The sequence below is a fragment of the Cheilinus undulatus genome, linkage group 12 (genome assembly GCF_018320785.1).
Source record: "Cheilinus undulatus linkage group 12, ASM1832078v1, whole genome shotgun sequence".
Taxonomy (NCBI): Eukaryota; Metazoa; Chordata; class Actinopteri; order Labriformes; family Labridae; genus Cheilinus; species Cheilinus undulatus.
The window spans coordinates 50,965,463-50,990,206 of NC_054876.1; the positions used below are offsets into that span (position 1 = coordinate 50,965,463).

General features: G+C 43.8%; 1 protein-coding gene across 1 annotated transcript in view; it reads left to right on the plus strand.

Annotated features, from left to right (window-relative positions):
* zgc:77151 (uncharacterized protein LOC337153 homolog) overlaps window positions 1–21,402 on the plus strand; it is a 60,192-nt gene extending 38,790 nt beyond the window's left edge. The window contains exons 4-12 of the mRNA XM_041801100.1: window positions 3,583–3,796; window positions 6,293–6,523; window positions 6,768–6,874; window positions 6,961–7,108; window positions 7,988–8,040; window positions 9,629–9,726; window positions 12,744–12,927; window positions 13,035–13,259; window positions 15,824–21,402. Coding sequence (XP_041657034.1) covers window positions 3,583–3,796; window positions 6,293–6,523; window positions 6,768–6,874; window positions 6,961–7,108; window positions 7,988–8,040; window positions 9,629–9,726; window positions 12,744–12,927; window positions 13,035–13,259; window positions 15,824–16,999 — 2,436 coding nt within the window. The 3' untranslated portion in view covers window positions 17,000–21,402. The remainder of the gene's footprint in view (window positions 1–3,582; window positions 3,797–6,292; window positions 6,524–6,767; window positions 6,875–6,960; window positions 7,109–7,987; window positions 8,041–9,628; window positions 9,727–12,743; window positions 12,928–13,034; window positions 13,260–15,823) is intronic.
* Window positions 21,403–24,744: the final 3,342 nt, after the last annotated feature.

Sequence of the window (24,744 nt, forward strand, 5' to 3'; positions counted from 1 at the left end):
GGTGTAGCAGGTATCAGGTCTGATGGAGGAGCAGTGGTGCTGTAGCAGGTATCAGGTCTGATGGAGGAGCAGTGCTGTAGCAGGTATCAGGTCTGATGGAGGAGCAGTGGTGCTGTAGCAGGTATCAGGTCTGATGGAGGAGCAGTGGTGTAGCAGGTATCAGGTCTGATGAGCCTCTTTTCTGAGCAGCATTAGAGGACATCTCTGTTAGAAACACGGTCAAATGCAGGGTTGATGAAGAGTCCTGATACCTGACTCAGCAGAATCTAAACTCTGTGTTGTTGTGTAGTCCTCCGTCCTCTCAGGTGTGCGAACTCACCTGGTGGTTCCAGCAGCAGCAGCGGGAATGTGGGGAGCTCCCACCTGGCCGCGCTCCAGAGGAGGTGGAGGGTTTTTGTGGCGTGGGGGTTGTGGATCTGTGCCGCGTTCGCCTCAGGGGCTGAACCAGATCACAGCTGACAAACTGGAATGGGAGGAAGTTAAAGTGGGTGAACAGTTTGTCACGTTGTTCACACGTGTTCACGCTTGGAGTTCAAGGAAGCTTTAAAGGAGCGGCAAAAACGTTTGCTGCACGCCTAAATGAGCTGCTGTTAGAACAAATGCTCAGACTGACTGCTGCTGCTGCACACGTCTAATACCTGAACTATCTACTATCTATCAGCGACAGGTACAGAAACAGAGGAAGAGCTGATTCTAGGAACACATTTACTATCTGACTGTTAGTCAGCTCTAAGCCAATCCTCTTTATTTATTTGCTGCTTTCTGCAAAACTGTGCAGTATGACTACAGAAATGAAAACCTCAGAAATAAACACAATAAAAACTCTCAAGCACTTTAGCATTAAAACATAAAATTAGAGCTGATTCAACCTTCATTCAACCATAAAACAACCTTGTTGGGATTAAAACCTCTTCAGCTTCATGCTGACATGAGTTTCATTCACTTTCTTTTTTCATCTTTAGAATAAATATCTCATTATTTCAGCTCTATGACTGTGATTATTTCCAGTCAAAGCTCCTTTCTTCCTATTAGGCATCATTATAAACAAAGGGCGCACTCACGCTAGGCCATTTGTACCGTGCCATATTCTAACTGCTGAAGTGCCGAAGCCCACCTGACCCCCTCCCCTTCCCCCTTTTGGCCCGCACTCACACTGCTCAATGCATCCAGACCTGAGCGTGGATACGTCACGCCGACGTCATCACAAGGAGAATCCACGATGATGAACGTACACGTGTTGATGGCTCAGTGTACATAAGTGTTGTTTGATAGGCAGTAAAATAAATACAGATTTATACAATATCTGATCTGGGTTATTTCAGCTGACCTGGAATCAGTAGCTATGTTAACTATACAGAGCCCAGTGAGGAGAGAGAGAGCGGTCCATAGCGGAGAGTTATCACTCACAGCATATAATCTGGAGCGCTTCTGCTGAATGAAACCTGGACTTTTTAGCTCGTATGAGCCCCTACAGCCGCTCTTCTGCGTGTCTCTATCTGAACCCCCTGGCACTCCGTTATGCTCCATGAACTGATGAACTGTGTAACTTGTAGAAATTCAATGAGACAAAATAAATAGTTCTCTCTCTCTCTAGAAAAATCCTGCTGTCTGTAGCGTGCAGCTGACGCCTGGTGTGCTCTCCTCGCTCTGAAGCTGGTCCCTCTTGTTCCTTCATGTTGCGTCACATTCCCGCGCTTGTGCTCCTTCATTTGCATCCGTGCCTAGGCCCACCTTGTCCTTCCGTGCCGAGAAGCGTGCCGCGCCGAAGCACGGAGGGATTGCACTCACACTGGCCAGACGTACCGGACTTTAGGCTGAAACGGGCCCAGGCACGGTACGGATGGCCTAGTGTGAGTATGCCTTATAAAAACTCCATGAAATAACTCAAATACATTTATTTGTTTCAGATCAGCTTCCTCTTTTGTTTTTGCTGAGAAATAACATGAAGAGATGTGAAGGTGAAACCTGACAGGTCATAATATCAGGGTCTTAAACTGCAGTGTGAATAAAGCTGGTCTCTCCTCCACGGCTCCTCGTCTGTCAGAGAATAAAAACATTTTTATCTTTTCTGTGAAGACTTAATGAGTCCAGGAGTGTCTTCCTGTTTTTGCTTTGTGCTTGCTCTGCAACATCACACTTTTCTTTCTTCACCAGCCTTTCCTCCTCGTCCGAGAATATAAACTTTTTTTTCAATATTTCGAGGTTTTTCTTTCTTTTCATGTTGATTTTCAGGGTTACCAGGGAACAAATAGAAAAAATGTCCCTAAAACTGGTGGATGGAAACTGCACTGTTTCCCACTGCTGAGTATGAAGAGTGTTTTATGAAATGAACGTCCTGTTTGAATAAGCTGCTCTTAGAAAGAATAAAGCCTAGAACGTGCTGGAAACCCAGCACCCACATGTGCAGCAGGATCTTCACATGCTGATTATGAAGAGGCTTTAATCAGTGAAACGTGTCCTTCTATTGCACTGAAGAAAGTCCAACAGGCTCTACATTTCTGCATAAATAATCTTTGAACATTCTTCATTCTTTGTTGGAGAACATTTCTCCATTTTCTCTTCTGCCTGAGAGACTCTTAAGCCTTTTTAAAGTCCTCCTCACTCTCTTATCGGCATAGATGCTCTGTGATAATATTTCTATCAGGATCTTGTCTTAAATTTAAGGGGAATTCTGCAGAAAATGCCATTACTCTAATCATTTTCTTAGAATTTCATCCCTCAGAGCAACTCTTTGGACACAGTAAGCTTTATGAATATGGCTCCTAAATTGTTGCAAAGTTTTAGGCTCATGTGGACCACATTTCTGGCTAAAATAATGCAGATTATGTCATGTATTCTTCTTCTACTGGGGCTGAGGGGGGCCCTGCACAAAAAACAGTGATCATGAATTCATAAAAACAGTGAAAAATAGTTATGTAAATGCCCAAAATCACATTTTGGACTTTGATGTCTCTTTGGCTGTTCTCACGTTTCAGAATAGTTGAGATTTCCTTCCTTTAAGTGGTTCAGACACTAGCAGGAGCAGCGTCACTGTCACTGGAACACTGTTCAGTATAACAGCTGCAGTGATGGCTAAAACATGTAGGATTGAAGTATTAGAAAAGATGGCTGCCAGCCTGACAGACTAAACCCAGGGTAGAGAGCGCCCGCTGCACCACAGGCTGCAGCTCATTAAGCTTATTGTCTGAGCACAAGGTGAGAACTGAAGGTGATTCATGAGTGCAGCGGCGTTCGGCCGTCCCTCTCTCACCTGCAGTAGAGTACGGCGGCGGGACGGTGACGTCGTTTCACAGATATCGTCCCATTCACAGTGTCATGATAATATGTGCCTAATTAAGATGAAATTAAAATATTTATGATCAGATACTGAAGAGTATAGCTGATGGCCTTGCACTGCTAAGGTTAAAATGCTGTTCTTGTAAAATATTCTGGTTTTTAAAACAGACAACAGCGTAAACATGGCACAAATGTCTCATTTCTGCAACGACACGTTTATTTTTCCACAAACGACATAAAAAACACCAGTTATCCTCTGTACAGTCGTTCTGCTTAATCCAACCCGTTCTCTGTCTGTGCATGCAGGACGAGGTTCTGGCCGTGTCCAGGAAGATGGTGCTGCGGGTCGAGGACCTGGTGCGCTGGACGTGCATGGAGCCGGCCGGTTGGAGCAAAAACGTGAAGCCGCAGATGGCGCTGTGTGGGATGAACGGGGTTCACAAACCTCTGCAGAGCAACGACGGACTCAACAACAACACGAGCAACACGATCAACGAGCCGCTAAGAGACAAAACAGACAGTAAGAGAACGGAGCAGACTCAGAGAGGAAGGACTGAAACTGTCTGAGTTTGATTATTCATCCTGATTCCTTTATGAAGAACATCTCAGATCAGACTTACCCGCTGTCAGAGGACAGCAACAATGATGTAAACAGGACAGATTATTCATTTATTAAAGAACCCTTAAAATACTGAAATCCAGCTTAAATGACTTTAAAAGACACACACATTAAAGTTTGATCAGAAAAATCCATGTTTAGATGGCGGCCATGTTTCTGAGGTGTCGTATCCTACAGTCATGAAAACGTCTCCATTCCATCAGCTCTCTTTACTTTTTAGTTTTTCAAATGAAAAGAATCCACAAAGAAAAACCAGAGAGGGACCAGACTATATTTCATTATTTAAAACTAGAAAAGCACTCAGAGAGCGCAGACCTCCGCCATCAGCCCTATCTCCCAACAGTACAGAATCCTTTAAAAAAATCCTGGATCCAGACGGTGATCAGGATCACTCTCCACATCTAATCAGTTCTTCCTTATGCCATTTCTGAGATGCACTGAAAATTTCATCAAAATCTCTCCATAACTTTTTGAGTTATGTCGCTATCAAACAAACAAACCCTGCTGATCACATGACCTCCTTGGCAACATGTTTGATGGACATCAGCATTAACTTCAGTGTACTTTTATTTTTAATATCACATTTCGACAGTCCAGCGGTGTTTCAGAGCCGCTCTAAAGAAATGAAATGATAGAAAGAGGATCTGTTATTTAAACACTTCAACATTTTTTAGTTTATAATGCCATAAATTTATGAGACAAAACTGAAAATACTGGACTTTTTGAGCTTTTAAAGTAGAAAATGTCCCAGTGCATGGAAGAAACCACAACACCATATGGAGCTTTCTCCACCATGACTTTTGGTGTCAGAACGGTCCAAAGCGAGCCGCCCAGAAACTCCAGAGTTTTCTGCTGAAGATTTTAAAACTGATGAGTATCAGGACCAGCCACAGATCCAGGACTAAGACTTTTCTGCACTAACTAAAGTTTGACCCTCTCCTCTTCCTGTAGACAAATTCTAGACTTGAAAAAAATCAAGTGCTGAAGACGTTTGAAACATTTTTCCCATGGCAGAGTCCGTCTGTAGTTTATGAACGAGTAAATCTCTCTGCCACATCATTTTCTGCTCTCTACAGACCCACAGACTTAATAATCAATAATCAATAATCAATCATCAGAAGACTGATCGCTACTGATAACTCTGATCAAGCTCTGTTTTCAGTTAGCTTTATAAATGCAGATGTTAGAATTACCTAAATTTATGACTTTATAATTTAAAATTTGAGTTTTTTTTATTTATTATTTGTTTCATTCAGTAAAACAAAAACAATTCATATTCAACATAAAAATCTTCCTCTCTGAATGAAAAGGAGCAGAATGAAGAATGGTCTTATAATATTTGCCCCGTTTCACAAACATTGAGCAACAAATCATTACCTGCATAGTAAGAAATCAAATAAAACACACGCTGCAGCCCGAAACAGCGGCGCATATCCTGGTACCACTTGATAAGTAAGAATACCAATCAGAAAATCAGTATGATGGCACCCTGGCCATTCATACTTCCTCATCATACTAGCTTTAATATTTCTTTGAAACAGAATTATTGACTTAGACTCTTTAGTTTCTCTGTCCAGATTATTCCATAAACTGGTTCCTTTCACAGAAACACGCCGTTCTATCAGTTTGGTTCTAAATCTTGGTTTTTTAAAGATCTCAGTTTCTTTTAAATTATAGCGACTTTCTCTTTCTTCAAATCTTTGCTGAATGTTGGATGGTGATAAGTTTTTAAGTCAAACTTACAACTTTTAAACTAGAGATGTGAAATATTTTTTATAAGCATAGAAAGTGAATTATAAGAATCAGAAGACATGAACACCGCTGATATTTAGGCTGTAAAAATCTTCATATTTCAGCTGAAAATTTTTTTCACATTATAAATAAATAAACCACTATGACTATTGATTTAACTCACTAAAGTCATGGATTTTAAAATACCAGGTTCCTTCTCTGTGTTGTACGGCAGCTGAGGCTTTTATCGATAAGACCTCTGAACATTTAATGTGAAATATTTGAATAGAAGTCTGAGTTAAAGCTCTCTGGATGATCAGGCTCCTCTCAGCTCTCTGAGAACAACAGACAGACGTCATATACACTTTAAACAGGTAAAAGTTGAATGTTCTGATGTTCTCTGATGAATGAGTTCATAACGAACATTCAGATCTTTCATTAGTAAACGCCTTTGTTATCAAAACTGTTGGTGTTTAAAGAAGAGAGGTGGAACAAACTCACTGAAAAATATAAAGGTAATAACTGTGATGAATCTGAAGGAAATATTTAAAGAAGCTGAATGTTTTTCTGTGTTTATCATGCTAATGTTAGCGTAGCTACCAGCTCCGTGTTTTTAGGATCATCTTTACTGCAGACATTTTTATTTTTATATTTCTTATTTTTCAGACGAGCAGTCGGACTGTCACGCCGTTAAAGTCCTCAGCTACCCGCAGTACTGCCGCTTCCGCTCGCTGCAGAGGCGCATCCAGGACAGGGCGAGGGGGGAGGGGCTGCAGGACCCTCACCTGATGGCTCTGGGCGGGGTCAAGGCGTCGGCCAGCACCCGACTGATGTACTGCAGAGACACCTTCAACCACCCGACGCTGGAGAGCAACGCCAGCTTCACCTGGCAGTTCAGTGAGTGAAACGTCAGCAGTTTCCTAAACGTGCACCATACCTGACCCTCTGTGAAGCCCCGCCCATCTGTCACTGGCTCCTCCCCATTAATAGAAGTCAGGCTGTGATTTCAGAGTTTGTGTTTTCCATTGTTCTCAGTGAGCAGATTCAGGAACCCTGCTGTATGACCCGCCTGTTAGAGGAGGAGCTACTGTACGGCTGTCTCTGAATCTTTATTTGATGCTCGTGTGTTTCCTTCCTCCAGGATGTCCGTCTCTCAGTCTCCGAGGTCGACCTCGAAAGAGAAAAGGACGAGACGGCAAAGATTCGCCAACGTCCTCCCAGACAGAGTCCTGGATCGACAGGATGAAGGTTTGAGCTTTCTGCCTAATCAGTCCTTTTCACGTGATCAGCTGATTGGAGGGTTGTGTACTGACTGGGTCTCTCGCCGTCCTCAGGAGAACGTGATGGGCAGCGTGGAGACGGGCTGTGAGGGCGGCTGGCTCCCTCACCCTGAGGAGCAGCTCTTCCTGGACCAGCTCTTCTCCTTCATGAGTCGCAGCGGCTCGCCCATCCACAAAGTCCCAAACCTGGGCTTCAAGAAGAGTGAGACTCTTTTTCCCTACTGTCCTTTCTTTTTTAAAGCAACCCTCTACAGGGAAACTCTGAAAACATGGTACTGCTGTTAAATCCTCTGTGAGAGGATGTTTAGTGTTTCCACACCTGGACCAAACTCAGGTGGGCCGCCCAGGTACGCAGGGACTCTACCAAAGACCAGAGTAGCATGAAAACACTCTTCTCTGATGTGAAACTTCCATAAATCCCAGATTCATCTCATACAGTGAAACATTTAAAGACTTCTTTGTTTTAATGTGGATGGTAACAGCTCACACCGATCCTCAATATTAGAATAAAACAGAACATCAAGGAGCTAGAATACAGAGACGCTGAATCTACCGTCACTTTTCATACACTGATCCTTAAGTTTGGATTTTTATTGTATTTGATGACTTTAGGTTCAGAATGAGGGATTCACAGTAGGAACGATAGAGAAGCTGATAAAAATAAAAATGCTTGTTTTAGTATAAAAAAGCTTCTGAACTGTTAAATAAGCTGCTAATTAAAGGTGGAACACGTGTTTTCTATGTGATCGTGTGAATAAAGGCTGAAATCCTGACCTTCCTCCGTTCTCCACGTCCGTCTCTGAGGATCATAAAAATTTCTGCTTCATCAGGATTAAAGCTGCAGTCGATCTCGCTCTGTCAGGATGGAAATATAAAAAATAAAAACAGCAGGTTTGATTAATCTGGATTTTATTTTATTTTTAAGAATTAAAGCATCGTGGGAGTTTGAAGCTCTGCAGACATCAGATCGTGTTTGTTTAGTCAGATTGGTGCTTTAATTGCAGAATTACATCCTGATTTGCATTTTAATCTGTTATTTATGTCTCTTTTTTCTGACTGGCTTCGTCCGTTCTCTCCTCAGTCGACCTCTTCCTCATGTACTCGGTGGTGAAGAGACTGGGAGGACACAAAAAGGTGAGTAACCTCTGAGTTTGGAGTGTTTTTAACCTCTTCTCTAAGGAATTCTTCACTCCTGGAGAATATTGTTGGATTTATCGCCAGTGTTTGATGAATTTGTGTTAAAAGTTCCCCAGTTGTAATAATGATAAGTGTTTTTAATACTTCCATGGTCTAGAAAGCAGCAGTGCAAGCATGGCAGTAATCTTTCTGCTCGTCAGTCAGCTTCCCATGAATCAAAAAGCAGGCAGATGTAAAAACAGCCGCTAGTCTCTGCAGTGGTGACAACAAAAGGCCTGTTTGAGCTGCTGTACTGCTCTGAGCCTTGTACTGAACGACACCAGAGCTCCTTCTACTATCATCTATTTATTTAGTCTCTAACATCGAGCTCAAATATTCTTCAGCTGACTGAGATTTCATACAGTATTGGTACAGGTCAACACCTAACCCTAACCCTCGGATTCCATAGCAACTAAAAAATAAAGTCTCCTTAAGGCTGTAGCTTTAAGACCGCATGCTGTGTCTGTGCAGACCAACAATGGCAGCATGATCTGAAACACGCTGGACGGCTGCTGGGGCCGAAGACATTTCTGGTTCAGTAAAAATCAGATGGCTGGAAAAGTTTAAAAAGTTGAGCAATGACAACGAGGGCAGGTGAAAACAGAGGCCGCCTCAGCTGTGTTAATATTCTGCACTCAAACTTTAAAAATGTTTGTTTGCTCACTTTATTTATGAGGAAGACGAGGATTAGACCAGCTTACAGTAGATCTTTGATGGAGAAAGGCAAGGCTAGCTTCTGTCAAGGAGACTAGAATGAAACTCAGAGGTTAATCCATGAATAGAGAGAGCACGAGCTGTTAGGTTCAGCTCTAGCTGGAGGAAGCAGCGGTACCAGGTTATCCAGGGGGACAGAAGAATCCATGTTTTCACTAAAATCCTAAAACCAGACTGAAAGGAATTTTAGTTTTTGTCTTTAGAAACTATAAAGGTTAGATGAAGATGTGACTGAAGAAAGAACAGCTGCATTAGCATTAGCAGCATTAGCAGCATAGATTAGGATGTGACTACAGACTGGCTGGCCACGGTTCTGTGAATAAGGACATGTTTGTAGACTTTATATCCCATATTTAATTATTTTTTTGCTCCCATGTCTCTACCTGATACAGAGGCTGAGAAATAAAGATGTCAGTAAATGGAACCCTCAGGTTTTTGGATGTTTTAGCAAACTTTAGGTCTAAATGGGCTGATGTCTCTGGTGAACATCACCTCAGATGTTTCGTTGTTCTGTGGATCTGACAGACAGGATGCACATCAATTAACACGATTATTTTGTTTTTTTGAAATGCCCTGCCTGCCTGCCATTCCTGTTAAATCTTTCTTTTAACTTTAAAACTTTCAAATGTTCCTTATTTTCAGGATTTTAACCCCTGTGGGGGTTTCTAAGCACCAAATCAGACCAGAGTGCCTGTTTTGGTTCAGATATCTGTGGATGCAGCCAGAACACTGACTTTAAGTCATTAGAATCAGAGTATGAGACATTTTTGATGGTGCCTGGAGTATTTCAGTGCTGGTGGTCCTTCCTTTATTTTGTGTCTTTGTTCCACAGGTGACGAACGAGCGATTGTGGAAGGTGGTTTACAACGAGCTGGGAGGATGTCCGGGCAGCACCAGCGCTGCTACCTGCACCAGGAGACACTACGAGAGGTCAGAGAGAAAAACTTCTCATCATATATCAGATATATAAAAGTACACAGAGCTGGGAGGGCAGTGTGTGGGTTCTAGTCCCTCAGACAGAAGCTAAAGGGTTCCAGAGTTCACAAAAGTCCCTGTCAGTGGATTCAGTTCTGTTTAAAGTCACAATCATCATCGTCATAAAGCCTGCAGCACTCAAAGCCTCGCTGTTGGTCTCCTCCTCATCAGATCTGAACCACATGCGGTGGTCATGTTTAACAGACGGCTCAGGACTGATCAAAGGGGGTTTGAGTTCTGAGCAAACTTGTTATAGGCCAAGCTCACTTTGACCAACCAAGACCAGACTTCAGATTTTGATCTGTACTTGTCCTCTGAGCATGCTCAGCAGCTTTAGAGAAAGTCTGTCCACCCAGTGTTCAGGTTCAGTTTTACTGTAGGGCCAGGATGCTAGCTTCTTTAGCTCTGACCAGAAGGAGAAACGAAACAAGAAACCGTTCTGGACTCTTCCTGATGGGCCGGCTCTCCTTCAGATAGAGGTACAGATGTGATAAAAAGTCAATGAAACGACAGCCACTCATAAATCTGTGGAGGGAGAAACGCTGCAAAGAAAAGAGCTAACGCCTGCATGTAGGCGTCAGGATGACGTGGGGTCAAACTAGACAACGATCCAGGACTAATCCTGATGCTGGTCCTGTAGAATCCTGGTCGTGGACACGCCGTTACTTATACAAGAGAGTTTGGTGTTCCCAACACAAAGTCAGACCTGAGGTTTGGCCACGAGCCATCAGCCTGAGCCCGCCTTTAACCCACCTCTACCGATCACTAACCCACTGTTACGGCCGCCGCCGTCTGGGGACTTTGCCTCCCTCTCTGCACAAATAGGTCGAGAGAAGAGCTCAAACTTTAGTCCTGTTCTGAGAAGCTTTCAGCCGTCGTTAATGCTGACCGCTGTTTATGATTTTAGTCTTCAGATTAAGTCTTTCAGTTTTAGTCATTTCTACCTTTTCTAGTTTTAGTCCATAAAAAGTCCTCAGACTAGTTTTATTCTCTTACCTGACTCTGGTACCAGATCACGGTAGTGTGTTGTATGCACCAAGGTTATTCTAGTTAACTAAGATTAACTAAATAACTAAACTTTAATCCAACAATCAGTCTAGTTAACTGAAACTAAATCAAAACTGAGCTTTACCAAAAAAACTCAAACTAACTAAAACTGTAGAGTGCCCTTATAAAACTAAAATAAAATCAACATAGAGACAGAACATCCTTGGTTTTATTCTCTGACAGCAGCAGACTGTCTGGCACCTACACCAGGGTCTGGAGAGGAAAACGGCCTGATCTGATTGGTTAAGACTTCACACAGTGGTAGATTTACGTCTGGACTTTTATTCACACATCATCTTTAAATGAATAAATGAAGAGTATCCTGTTAGAATATGATTTTAAAAATGTATGATGTTCACTCAGCCCTGACATCTATCTGAAAAAACTAAAACTAAGAAAAACTCAACTAAAACAGCATTTTAGCAAAATTAAAACTAAACTAAACTAACAAACCAGCAGTAGACACTCATTAAAGCTAAACACAGGAAACCACATAAAATAAAAACTAATGACAGACCCACAACTATTCTAACCTTGGTCTGCACCCTGTCTAACCCGGGTCCCTGCTTTCTACAGCTGAGAACAGCTACAGATGCATGTACAGGTTTACACACACAGGAGAAATATCCTGGGTTTAGAAAGTCAGATGAAAACTACATTTTAGTCTAGTTTAGTCATCAAAGATCTGTTTCTGGCTAGGCTTAGTCTGGTCTTTCTCATGGAAACAAGGCTGTTTTAGTCATAGTGTAGTCATCAGAATGACCTCAGCTTCCAGTGCTGTTCTTTGCTCTTTATTTCATATTGCTACATCCGCCAACCGCTACACCGGTGGCAGCCATTGTTATCAGCTTCCAGTGCACCTAAGCCCCGCCCACAGCTACTACCTCCTTCTTTTATTTAACCTTTATTTAACCAGCACAACAACCTCACTGAGATTAAAAATCTCTTTTTCAAGAGTGTCCTGGCCAAGACAGCAGCAGCAGCAGCAGCAGCCCAGTTACAGACAAACAACGAGTCAACATACCAGTAAAATGTCAAACAACAGTACACTGGAAGAGAACGCAGCGAGTAATCTGTGATCAAACACATCATTCAGAACACCTGCAGACAGATCCGACTGCCTCCAAGTCAACCCAGCTACTCTCAAAAGCTTCTAGGAAGACCAGTTCACTAAGTTTTAGGTCTTTCTCTAAGTCTTCTCAGATGATGCTGATTGGTCTGAACCGTTTTCTTGCTTTGAAAGATGAAGTCAGACATGGGTTCTGGTAAATCCATCTGTGTTGCAGAGGTTAATTTTAGCTTTTTTTTTATCGACACCAAAAACAAAAGGCTTCTTCCCTCTGGGTCTGGAACCAAATATGGCATCCTTTACTAAACTTTAGTAAGCCTCGGCTCAGTTTGAAGCCTGAAGATCTTCTAGGGTCCTCTTAAACCTCAGCACATTTACCTCCATATTTAATTTCACAGAGACTCTGAGTGGTGTGTAGTCTGCAGAGACAGTAACGTTAGAAGTGTTTGTCACAAGCAGCCAGCGCTGTTTGGTTGGTTTTCAACAGCCATCTTCCTCATGCCCATCTCTCTATAAACACACTTTATGAATCTCAGACCTTTTTAGACTAACTTTAGTGTTCAGAAGTGTGGATTAATCCTAATAATCAGAAAGTGAGTAGAGTATATCACCAGTTAATCTAACACCAGTTAAACTGGGGTACTGGTTCTGAAAAGGTGACATGTAGGGTCATTCTTCTGGCTCTGTTAGTTATTTCTGGGATTTTTGTAAAGGTATATAATCTGCAACATGAGGTTTCTGGTTTTTATTACTGCCCCCTGGTGGCCGTCCTCGGCTCTCTCCAGGGCCGATCAGGGCTGTTATTAAAGCGTGCATGAGACGTCCTGTAAGTGTGTTTTTGGGTCTTCTGTCTCAGGCTGCTGCTTCCCTACGAGGAGCACCTCAGAGCGGGAGGAGGAGGAGCAGAGTTCAAAATTCCAGACCTGCCGTTGCCCCAGAAACCCAAAGGGATCAGAGGAAGGAAACCGCTTCCAAGAGGCAGAAAACCTGGACCCAAACCCAAGGAGAAGAAGATCATAACTCCTACTCCTCCTCGAACTGTGAGTGAAGACATTTAGTTTGTCCTGAAATGAGCTCCGTTTGTTTGATTTAGACGTGTCAGTAGAGATGCACCATGCTCCAAGGCTGATCTTTGTCTCTACTTCAGATCGTGACTCCAAACGGCACCGTGGTGGTGAAGCGTGGTCGCGGTCGGCCGCCGGGAACACGGAACAAGTCGACGCTGATCGCTCAGGCCAAACTGTTGGCTCAGCAGCAGGCTAAAGCTAAAGGAGCAGCAGAGAGTCTGCAGCAGAGTCCTCTGCTTCCATCCAGAGCTGCTGCAGGAGGAGGAGGAGGAGGAGGAAGAGCAGTGGGCAGCAGCACACACAGGGTAAATACTCTAGTATCTACTGGACAGACGGGAACACCAGCTCTTATTTTATTAGAATTCACTAAAATGTTGGAATTGTTCTTAAAGCACCAGAACAGATCAACGTAATAGACGCTGATTATTAGAGGAAATTTAAACCAGTGCATGAAAACGAAACGTTGGTGCTTAAAAATTTCAGAGATCCGGGGAGCAGGTGGCTTAGTGGTTAAAGGCCCTCCCCATGTACGCAGGCGGCCCCGGTTCAAATCTGGCCTGAGGCCCTTTACCACATGTCTCTCCCCCACTCTTGACCCTGTTTCCGACTCTATCCACTGTCCTCCTCTATCTAATGATGGCACAAAAATGCCCAAAAATAAATCTTTAAACAAAAAAAAAATTGTCAGTGATCCAGCCTTATCTTACATTTATACATTATTTTTAGTTTTCACCTCACTACTTTGACGGCTCTGTGCTCTAAAAATAAACTTCAGTAGCAAACACTTCACCGTTTCATGGCAAAAACTAATGTTACAGAGAAAAGTCTAGGAAAATGTGAGGGAAATACCAAAATAATCAGATCAGAGTCAGTGATGTAAACAGACCTGCAGAGAGCCTCAAACACATCACCTTTAGTTTTGACAGGAAACAGAGCAGGTAGAGCGCCCTCTGCTGGGAGATGTGCCATGATTGCATCAACGTTTAACCCAGGAATACACTTCTCTGTGAACAGTTCAGTTCAAAACTGTGATGTTGATTCTTAAATCACTGCTCATTCTGATAAAATATGGATTCTTTGTTTAAAATATTAATTTATTTGACTGCTAAATCTCCCTGCTGTGGTTGAAAACAGCATTTTTAATTTACCTGTCATATTTAAATGTTTACTTGAGGTTTAATTTGAAAGGAAACCCTAAAATAATGGTTCCTGTCACACACAATAAAAGATAAATAATGTCTAATCAAAACCACTCACATTATTATTAATACAGGATTATAATGAATATGAACCACCAGCACAGTTTTAGAATTATTTATTAAACCTAGAAAAAAGTCAACAGTGCTACAGTGTTGGAGGAGAGAGTTTTTAAAGGAAGTTAATTTATCTAAAATGCATTCAGAGTCGCCAAAATAAATATTCTAAGACTTTTGACACACCTGGACACTTTAAGCTCTCTGAACCGGCTTAAACTGGTTTCCTCTAAACGTGGTTCAGAAATGACTTTGACTGTTTGACTCTTCATCTGTGGTTACCATCATGACTGTGTCACAGTGCAGGATGTTTCAGTGAGAGTACTCAGAGATGTGAAAGATGGGAGAATGAGATCTGAACTCTGTGCCTGAGAGCTTGTCTTTTAAAAAAAGCGATATATGAAAACTAATAAGTCAAAAGTTTGCAGTTAAATAAGAATTTGGGGCTGCATGGCGGTGCAGGGGTTACCTCACAGCTAGAAGGTCCCTGGTTTGTTTCCTGGTCAGGGCCTTTCTGTGTGGAGTTTACATGTTCTCCTGTGCATGTGTGGCTTCTCTGGCTTCCTCCCACCACCAAAGACATGCTCGTTAGGTTTACTGGTGACTGTAAATTACTCGTAGGTGTGAGTGTTAGCGTGTCTGGTTGTCTGTCTCTACATGTCAGCCCTGTGATTGACTGACAACCAGTCCAAGGTGACCCCGCCCCTCTAGAGGCACAGCGTCCGTGCAGCAGAACCAGGTGGATCAGCTACCGTATTAACTCTAATAGAGGCACAGCGTCCGTGCAGCAGAACCAGGTGGATCAGCTACCGTATTAACTCTTATAGAGGCACAGCGTCCGTGCAGCAGAACCAGGTGGATCAGCTACCGTATTAACTCTAATAGAGGCACAGCGTCCGTGCAGCAGAACCAGGTGGATCAGCTACCGTATTAACTCTTATAGAGGCACAGCGTCCGTGCAGCAGAACCAGGTGGATCAGCTACCGTATTAACTCTAATAGAGACACAGCGTCCGTGCAGCAGAACCAGGTGGATCAGCTACAGTATTAACTCTTATAGAGGCACAGCGTCCGTGCAGCAGAACCAGGTGGATCAGCTACCGTATTAACTCTAATAGAGGCACAGCGTCCGTGCAGCAGAACCAGGTGGATCAGCTACCGTATTAACTCTAATAGAGGCACAGCATCCATGCAGCAGAACCAGGTGGATCAGCTACCGTATTAACTCTTATAGAGGCACAGCGTCCGTGCAGCAGAACCAGGTGGATCAGCTACCGTATTAACTCTAATAGAGGCACAGCGTCCGTGCAGCAGAACCAGGTGGATCAGCTACCGTATTAACTCTAATAGAGACACAGCGTCCGTGCAGCAGAACACCTTTGCAGACTCTGCTCTATGAAATAGAAAAGGTCACACAGGAAGATGACAACTTTTTACTCTTTGACAGATTTCAGAAACAGACTTGGTCTCATTCCAGCTGATTTCTATTCCAGATTTAGGTTAAAATACAGAGATTGCATCATTTTAAAACAAATGGTATAAAAATGCATCAAAACATTGACCACTTTATGTTAAAGAGGAATTATTGACCTTTTTTTCTCTCCTCCGTGTCTGCAGCCCATCCAGCCGGTTGTCCTCCCTCCCAACATGCCCCTCACCCCTGAGCTCTCCCCCATGTCGGCCCCCTTCCTCCCATTCCCACCCAAACTGAAGGAGCTGAAGATGGAGCGAGGCGAGTCTGCAGCCCCAGGCGTTCTCCTCTCCACGCTGCCTCGACACTTTGTAGGCGGAGCTCTGGGCGGGTTCAGCCCCATCAAGGGGGTGTGTCCTCTTGATGTCTTTAGAAACCGCCTCAGCCTGCAAAGAGGCCCCGAAAGTCCCGCTCTGACCCCCCAGGACCCCACCCAGCACCTCCCTACTATCTTCACCCTGCAGCCAAAAACAGGAAGCCCCGACACGCCTCACCCCAGTGGGGAGCAGCTTCAACCTCAGCCCCACCCACTCCACTCGCAGCACACGCGCTGCTCTGGCTGCAGCACGGACGACGGGGTGCAAAAAGGAGGCGGCCGGGAGGCCAGGACCCGACACCCTCTGCCCCCCCTCAGAGTGCTGCCTCTGAACCTGGACTGCAGCGTTCAGGTATGTCAGCTCATGCGGACTCGTCTGGGCTCCACTCAGTTCCAGACCTTCACCCGCCGGCTGTCCGAGGCGCTGTCCCAGGACGTGAGCGCCAAGCCGCCCTGCTCTCCCATCACGCCTCCCCCCGAGCAGGCACTCCCACTCAACCTCAGCAAACGCTTCCCCACCAAGAGAACCAGCACGGATGCACCGGAGCAGAATCCAGCAGGCGTCAACGGGACCACAGAGCAGCCGATGTCCAAGAGAGCCAGACTGGAGCAGAACCAGGACTTCAGCAGTTCTGCAGGAGGAGCATCAGGAGCAGGAGTCAAAGGAGAGCAGGAGGTGGAGACCAAGAACCAGGAGGAACCAGCAGATCTGAGCTCCCCCAGCAGGATCAGAGCCTTCCTTCTCGGCCTACCACCCTTCCAGGTGAAACTGGAGGAGGATCTGAATGGAGCTGGGCCCAAGTTTGGAAAGTTTCTCCCTTCAGGATCTAGAGCTGAACCCACGTGGACCGAGACGGAGCACGGAGAGGGAGTGAACAAAGAGGTAAAGGAGGAGGAGGAGGAGGAGGTGGCGAAAGAGGAGTCTGATCCCACACCGTGCTCTGCTCCTGCTCCTGCAGAGGTGAGGAGCAGCGGGCCTTCAAACACAGACACGCACTGTTTTTAGCTTTATTCTCTCTTTATCAGCAGAAAACTGAGTCGGGTTTGGAGCAGGGCGTGGCTTTGGTTTTGTACGCCGGATGATGTTTAAGCCTGAACTCACAGAGCGAGAAGTTTCTTTTCTTCATCTTTCAGAACTCTAGACCTTCACCTTTTTGTCCTTTTCTTCTTTTGGATAATGTCGTTCATCTTTCCAGAGGAACGGCGACTCAGAGACCCTGTTTGCACCTTGCATTAACATCCATCGCAGGTGGTCAGATATGTAGTGATGACCCTGAAGGCTCGGTGTGACAATCACTGATGATCTGATATGTCATTGCTCTGGTCTGGGATGCCTTCACCCGGATGGATTTAAAACTTCGGAGCTCCTCCTATCTGACGTCATCTATGGTAGTCAAACAGCAGGCGTCTTTACATCCATGCAGGCTGCTGGTTGCTTGTCTTGAATGTCTAACTCCACAAGGTTAATTAGCTAGCTGCTAAAGAGGTGCCACCAGCCTCCTAGCTTGTGGCTAGGTTATGGAGTCATTATTGTTACAAAACTCAAGAGACAGCCACTTTGTGCAAAGATGTTCTCCGGCCCTAAACGCTCTCAACTCTTCAGTCGCTCACTCAGAATGTTCACTTTTCATTCACGGTGCCTCTGCGTGTTTGTTAACTTCCTGTCTCTAATTTTCCCTGTGTGCTTGAAGAGTGAAAAACTTGCTCTGTGCAATGCTAGAGTACTTCTGACCTCAGATTTTCTTTGAACCACTCATAGTAAACAGGAAAAGGGGGAAATGGGAGGGAAATGGAGATGTGTCTGCTTAAAGTTGGAATGTTGGACTTGTTAGAAATCAGTATTGTTTGCTAAAGACACGGTGGACCATGGGCACTGATGTGTGCTCATAAATCAAGGTTCCTGACTTTTTATGATTTGAAGTACAAAACCTGGCAGCACACACAGACACAGTTTGGCACGTGCTTAAAGAGAGTTTCTGATGTGCACAGAGAAAGGGTCCTACATGTTCAAGAAAAGAAAGTTTCATTCACACAGTGAAAATCAGAGAACGGCAGTTTCACAAAAGCCCACCGACAGGAGAACGTTTTAAACACGAGTGAGGAAATTTTTAAGAGCAAGACGACATTTGAGCTCAAACAGAGAAAATTGAAGCACCAGGAGGCAAATCTAAGCCCATAAACTCTCAAAATGTTAAAATGCACTTTTGAGTGTTGTGACAAGACTGACTCTGTACTAGGTAGCCGAGCGTGCTATGTGCAGTGAAGCTGCTAGTGCTACTAATAATGGGGGTGACTAAGCAACAAGCTAAGAGGCTAACGGCACCTAGCATGGTCACACTTTGCTTTAAACTGAGTTCTCATTAAACTAGCTTGAAATGGCTAGCTCAACTGTGCTAGCATCTTAGCTTGTGCTAAGAGGCACAAGCTAAGATGCTAGCATAGTCATGATTTCACCACCTTTCTTTTGCGCTGCCAGCAGCTTCACTGCACAGAGCATGCTGGGATACGTAGCCACCTACCTACAGAGTGAATCAGCCTAAAACTCAGAGACCAGCATGGCCTCGTTAACCGCTTTTCTCCCTGTCATAAACATGCATCTAAAGGAAACGAGGAAATACGCTCTGCAGGATCCTGTTTAGAATAAAATGACTCCATAGTTCAAGACAGGAAGTGACCAGCGAGGCCAGAGACACGTAAGCGTCGGCTGCCTGTGCTCTTATTGGCTAAGCAGAGATGTTAAAGCCGTGTGAACGTGGTATCTGACTACTCTGCACGGATGTTGATGCAACGTACAAACAGCATCCTGAAAGAAGAATGACGACACAGAGACTCATGACAATCACAGCTCAGTTTCTCTTTTCTTTTTCATTTATGTAAGAAAACAAACAAAAAAAGAAACAGAGACTCTTAACACTGCCATAACCCTCATAACACTATCAGCTCCTTTATTCAATGTTCCACAGAAATGTTGAATAAGATCCATATTACTGAAATGAAAACGTCAATCATTCATCTATGGGTGATGCTATGCATCAAGACTTCATACGTTAGCTTCTAGAGTGTACTGTAGTTTGGTAGTTTGATTTTTAAATTGTACTCTACTTCTGTAGAGAGATAGTTATTTTCTGATAAAGTGTCTGGATGTATCTGGAGCTCCTCAGTCTTCACGTTATAGCTCGTTCAGTGAAGCCTTTCTATAGTCCTGCTTGTTAGCTCAAATATATTCACTTTTCTTACACGTACGTGCCTTAAACAGCCTGCCATGTGTGACGCTGCCGCCGCCGCAGGCTTCAGAACCATTCAGTTAAAGAGATACCTTGATGTTGGACCTCTTTAGTCTGTCCCTCCTGAGCAGGGCTGCTGTGTAGCGGTTAAACCTCCACCAAATCAACGCCTTTCTGTCAGACGGATAGACAAAGACGGATCTTTGTATCGGCTTTTCCTTCAAAACCACAGGGTCCTCTTTATTAACAGTCAGTGGTAGAAACCAAGAACTGATGGATGCATGATGCACGCTCTGGAACCCCGCCTCGCCGTCATCCACGCCGCTGTGGACCGTCATGAGCTGACGTCCATCCTCCAGGTTTTCACTGCTGAGGGGATTTCTTATTGGTTTTAAAATGTAGCCAGAACATTCAGACTACCTCATGTGGTTACGTTTTAATTTTTACCTGCTTTATCAGGCGCTATCCCATCATGCATCACAGTCAGATGTAACATGGGATGCAGTTGGGCGCGGCTCTAGGTAGGAGTCCTTTAAGTTTTTCAAACTGAAGGAAAAGTAAAGAATAAAATGATGATCAGGCTTACACTTGAATATGAACTCTGTCTATAAGCTGTTTGTTCACCGTGAGCTCTGAGTGGATCTCAGACGGAGATTTAGCAGAGAGCATGCTGGGATTCAGGTGAAGTTATTCTTCACTAGGTGGAGCTGTTAGATCGTTCTGATGCAGGACGCCACGGTAGGAGGTGGACCATGGACCTAAAGACTTGTTAAGGATGATTTTTGTACCTCTCACATGTCTTAATGCTTCTCATGAAGCTGCAGCCTGATGCTTGCTAACGTAGCGTAGCACACAGACTGGAAACACATGGAGAAGTGAAGCCTAGCGATGCTTGCTAACGTAGCGTAGCACACAGACTGGAAACACATGGAGAAGTGAAGCCTAGCGATGCTTGCTAACGTAGCGTAGCACACAGACTGGAAACACATGGAGAAATGAAGCCTAGCGATGCTTGCTAACGTAGCGTAGCACACAGACTGGAAACACATGGAGAAGTGAAGCCTAGCGATGCTTGCTAACGTAGCGTAGCACACAGACTGGAAACACATGGAGAAGTGAAGCCTAGCTGCAGCCTGTCCAAAGATTTAGAGAGGAATTATAATTAGAAGAACTTACAGACTAGTGTGTCGTAAATGGTGCAGCAAGGCACACTGGTGCGCCCTCACGCCAGCCTCAGTGCACCATGGGAAATTCTATTGTTCCTTCAACAGCTGAAGTTGCTCTAACCTGATTTAAAGAGGCTGTTTGTGTGGGTATGGTGCTCTGAGAGTTTAAGGTTAAAGCTTCTGTTATAGACTAAGGTTTGTGTAGCATCAGGGACCCAGGTCCACCCAGACGGTGAACCTCAAACTCTGCCAGCGTGAACACGAGCGTTCTACGCCTGAGTCCGTAGCAGGATTGGTGTGAACTGGAGCACAGGCCAGGGGACGGGTGAACCGTGCCCGAGTATGGACACTCATCAGTGAGAGAGGTGTGAAGGTATTTTTGAACGTCTTCTTTCAAAGCGTACGTATCTGCGTAAGAGAATAATGATAGTTTGAAGTCTCAGATATTACAGAGCAGGAAAATAGAACACCTGACATTTTTACAGAACTGCTTTTAAAATAACTTAATATTTAAAAAAACACATTTATTTCCTTTTTTAGGAAATAAAAATCCTTCTATAAATTCTAATAGTGGCACTAGTGTAAACTTAGAGGCCTTTCTGCAGGCTTTTTTGTAAATCTTTCAGGTACAGCCATGATGACTGCCTTTTATTAGGGACATTAGTGTCGGCATATTTTAAATATTCAGCCAATGTTTACATTAGGGCTGAACGATCTGGGAAAATAATCTAATTGCGATTTTTTCACCCAACGTTGCGATTGCAATTTTACATGTGATTATCCTTCAGGTTCCTCATCTTATAAACCATTCTACATTATAACACACAAAGCTATTTCACCCAGAAATTTATATCCAATCTCCCAAAATCAACAAATAAAATTCGCTTTTGCTTGTTCGAAAACAAGCAAAATTCTAAGAAAATAACTAGAAATTAAAAACCCGCCCCACCACCCAAAAAAATTGAATCAAATTCCCCCAAAAATCAAATAAATTTCTCAGATTTTCATGAAATTACCTAAAGTTTCAAAGCAAATTCCCCAAGAAATTTGAATCAAATTCCCAAAAGTGTACAAATAAATCTATGAAATTTTCAAGAAGATACTTTAAACTTTCAAAGCAAATTTCCCCCCAAAACTCAGATCAATCTACAAAAATGTCTTATTGCAATTATTTTTTCCTATATTACAAATTAAACATGATTTTTAATGAAGGGAGTGATAATTTTATGGATTTCTCATTTTGAAGAAGACAAAAATATACAAAAACAAGCAAAGTAGGAACTTTGGTCAGTTATTCTAGAAAATATGGACACTTGAATGTTTACATGTTTAGAACAAAACAGCTCTGCCTAAAAGAATGATTAAACCAAAACACATCTCAGGTCAAATAAATATTACACCCTCTGCGATTTAAAAATTGCACTAGGTCACATTGCAATTTAACCTTCATTTCGATTAATTGCCCAGCCCTAATTTACAACCAGTATTTGGCCATAAGAATCTGCCTGTTTGAGCCTAAATATCAGCCATACAGAGAAATAAGATCGACCTTTGAGCCTGAAACCACAGACCTCTGTGAGCTCAAGTCCTGTTTGTTTATTCACCGTCATTCCTTCATTTACAGGTGTCTGACAGACTTAAACGAGTTCATTTGTTCATCGTCACACTGTAACTGGTCTGTTTTTAAGAGTCTGAACTTCCTGTAAATATCTCCATATCTGATACTGCTAAAATCCCGTGTTGTTCACCCCTAGAGATGATGTAAATCACCACCTTACAGAGGGAAGAGAAACTGTGCAGGACTAGCGCCCCCTAGTGGATGAAGTTGCAATGCTTTCTTCTTCATTCATCTTCTTGGTTTAAATAACTCAGTGCTCAGTGTTCCACCCTGACAGAAACAGGTGTCCTCTGGTACAGAACGGTGCAGCTGAAGGTGGTTTCCTGTTACGGATCCTGGACCAGGATCCAGGTCCATCCCAAAGTCTGGTTTATTTCATCTTTGTGAACTCAAGCGTACCACGTCTACGTGGACCTGGCCACAGTACCTGGGTTCGAGGAAGATGTGGAAGTAGGGCGAGGGTCACTGTTGGTTCTGAAACGTAATAAAAACATCCCTAGTATCCTGCAGAATGACTCTTTGCCCGTACAGAGCTTTAACTAATGTTGACCCTAGTGGTTCCCCATAGTTGTGCAGACGCTGCCAACTTCTGTATCAGACAAGTACGACTGCGCTCGGGTCGAAGGCTGGCTAACTGACATGGAGAGGGGCTATCAGACACAAGTAGGCTAACACTTTCCCAACATTCCAAGTCTTTGTGCTAAGCTACGCTAACCGTTAGAACACAGGTGTGATATTTGGGCTTCTTCTCAGCAGAAAAGCTTTTATGAGTAAATCAGAAATGGAGGATTTTCCATCTGAATATCTTCTGAGGATCCTCCAGGTTGTCTTAATGCCAGGTTAAAGTGAAACGGCGTCCATGCTTCCTTACCAAAGAATAATTTGGCGTTCAAGCACTCCACGCTCCATAGCAGCTCCTCCCCCTCCTCATGAAAAGTGCCATCACAAACCCAGACTCCATGTTGTGAGAATAAAAACGTGACGGTAACATTCAAACATCAAGGTATCTTTTTAACCGCCGCCTTTTCCTTTGACGTGTTTGTTTTTCTGCCACAGATGGATGTCGGGTCAGATTTGCACACCTACTGTACAAACTTGCTTCATTTGTTTTTCCATATTTATATTTGCCCACGTTTTTTTGTTGTTTTACCAGAGTAGTGAATCAACTACACACCGAGCGTAATGGTGCTGTTTATTCTTAGTTACGTAGCTAATGCTAATGCTAATGCCATATTGTTTTATTTTTGTTTTTTATGTGTAAAGCTGCAAATTCTTTCATCTCAGCAAGTCTTACATCCGGACTCCAGTCTCAAACACGTTTCTGGAATATTTCAAAGACCTAAATTAAAATAAACCTTCGACTTGTTATGAAAATATTTGCAGTTTTTGGGCTGTTTTTGACTGTTGGTGTCATGTGAGAAAAATCTGGACTGTGTATGAATGCATGAGTAGAGAAATGTATGCTGAGGAGATCAGAAGCACCAAAGCACACCAAACATTTACATCCTGGAGAAAACAAGGAGACATGATGGGTGCAGTCAGGTTGAATATATCTCACCTCAGTCTGATCATGAAACTGTCCATTTCTGTATATTTTGTGTTTCAGTGTGCTTCATTATGTCAGTGAGTCTTTATTTTTTAGGGGGGTGGTTTTCAGAGCATGCTCAGTGGTGACGGCATCACAATGCTTCAAAGGAAGTTTGTACGACCACAGCACATGATAAAAATATTTCTTCTGATTTGACATGGCTGAAAGTAGATTTAAAAAGGCAACAGACGGTCAGTAAACGCACCTCCAGTGAGGTGGAGTCTAGAGTCTTAAATGTCAGATATAGAGTCCTGAAAACATTCGTGGTGTTGCATTCAGACGAGTTTATGTTCACTATTCCTAAAATCCAAGCATAGATAGCTTTCCACTGGGTGTCTTGGATCAGCCGAGGACTTCCAGCAGACTTTGGAGCAGTTTGCTGCTGGGATGAGGGTCAGCAGCTCCGTGTCGAAGGCCGCGGTTCTCTGCTCTCTCTGGGTGGGCGGGCAGTCTTTGCCCCAGGTGAAGGCGTTCAAGTATCTCAGGGTCGAGTTCCCAGGTGAGGGTAGAATTTTGGCGGGCAGGTTGGTGCAGTGATGAAGAGGAGCTGAGCTGAAAGGGGAAGCTTTCCTGTTCCTTAGCTTTGACTGAAAGAATGAGCCCAGAGATTCCTCAGGAGGGGGGCTGGACTCAGATGGGGGCAGAGCCACTGCTGTTGGTGGTTCAGGCGTATGATCAGGAGGACTCCTGGTCACCTCCCTATGGAGGTCTTTCAGGCATGTCCAACAGGGAGGAGACCTCAGAGACCCAGAACTCACTGGAGGGATTTTATATCTCATCTGGTCTGAGAATGCCGAGGAAACCACGTCTGGCTGACTTACAAAGACACGGTCTCAGATGAGTGGATGGATGTGAGTATTAATTTCAGCTTTTAGGAACGGTCAGCCGTCATGATTGTCCATCTCCTGAACGGCTGGCGTTGCTGTCATGAAGCTCTTAAATCTGGGGTATTAACTCTTGGCCCATCTCTCCCGATCAGCCTGGTTCTGCTGGTCTAGAGTTCCACTGCTGTATGAAACGGTTCCATAGGTGAGAGGTGAAATTAAAAACCCTTCAGTTTATTCATCATTAGTTACTGATGCCGTTTACATCTGTGGACGTGGCTGCTGCTGTTTTCAGTTGTTGGGAACATTTCAGAAGTGGAAAGTTGTTTCT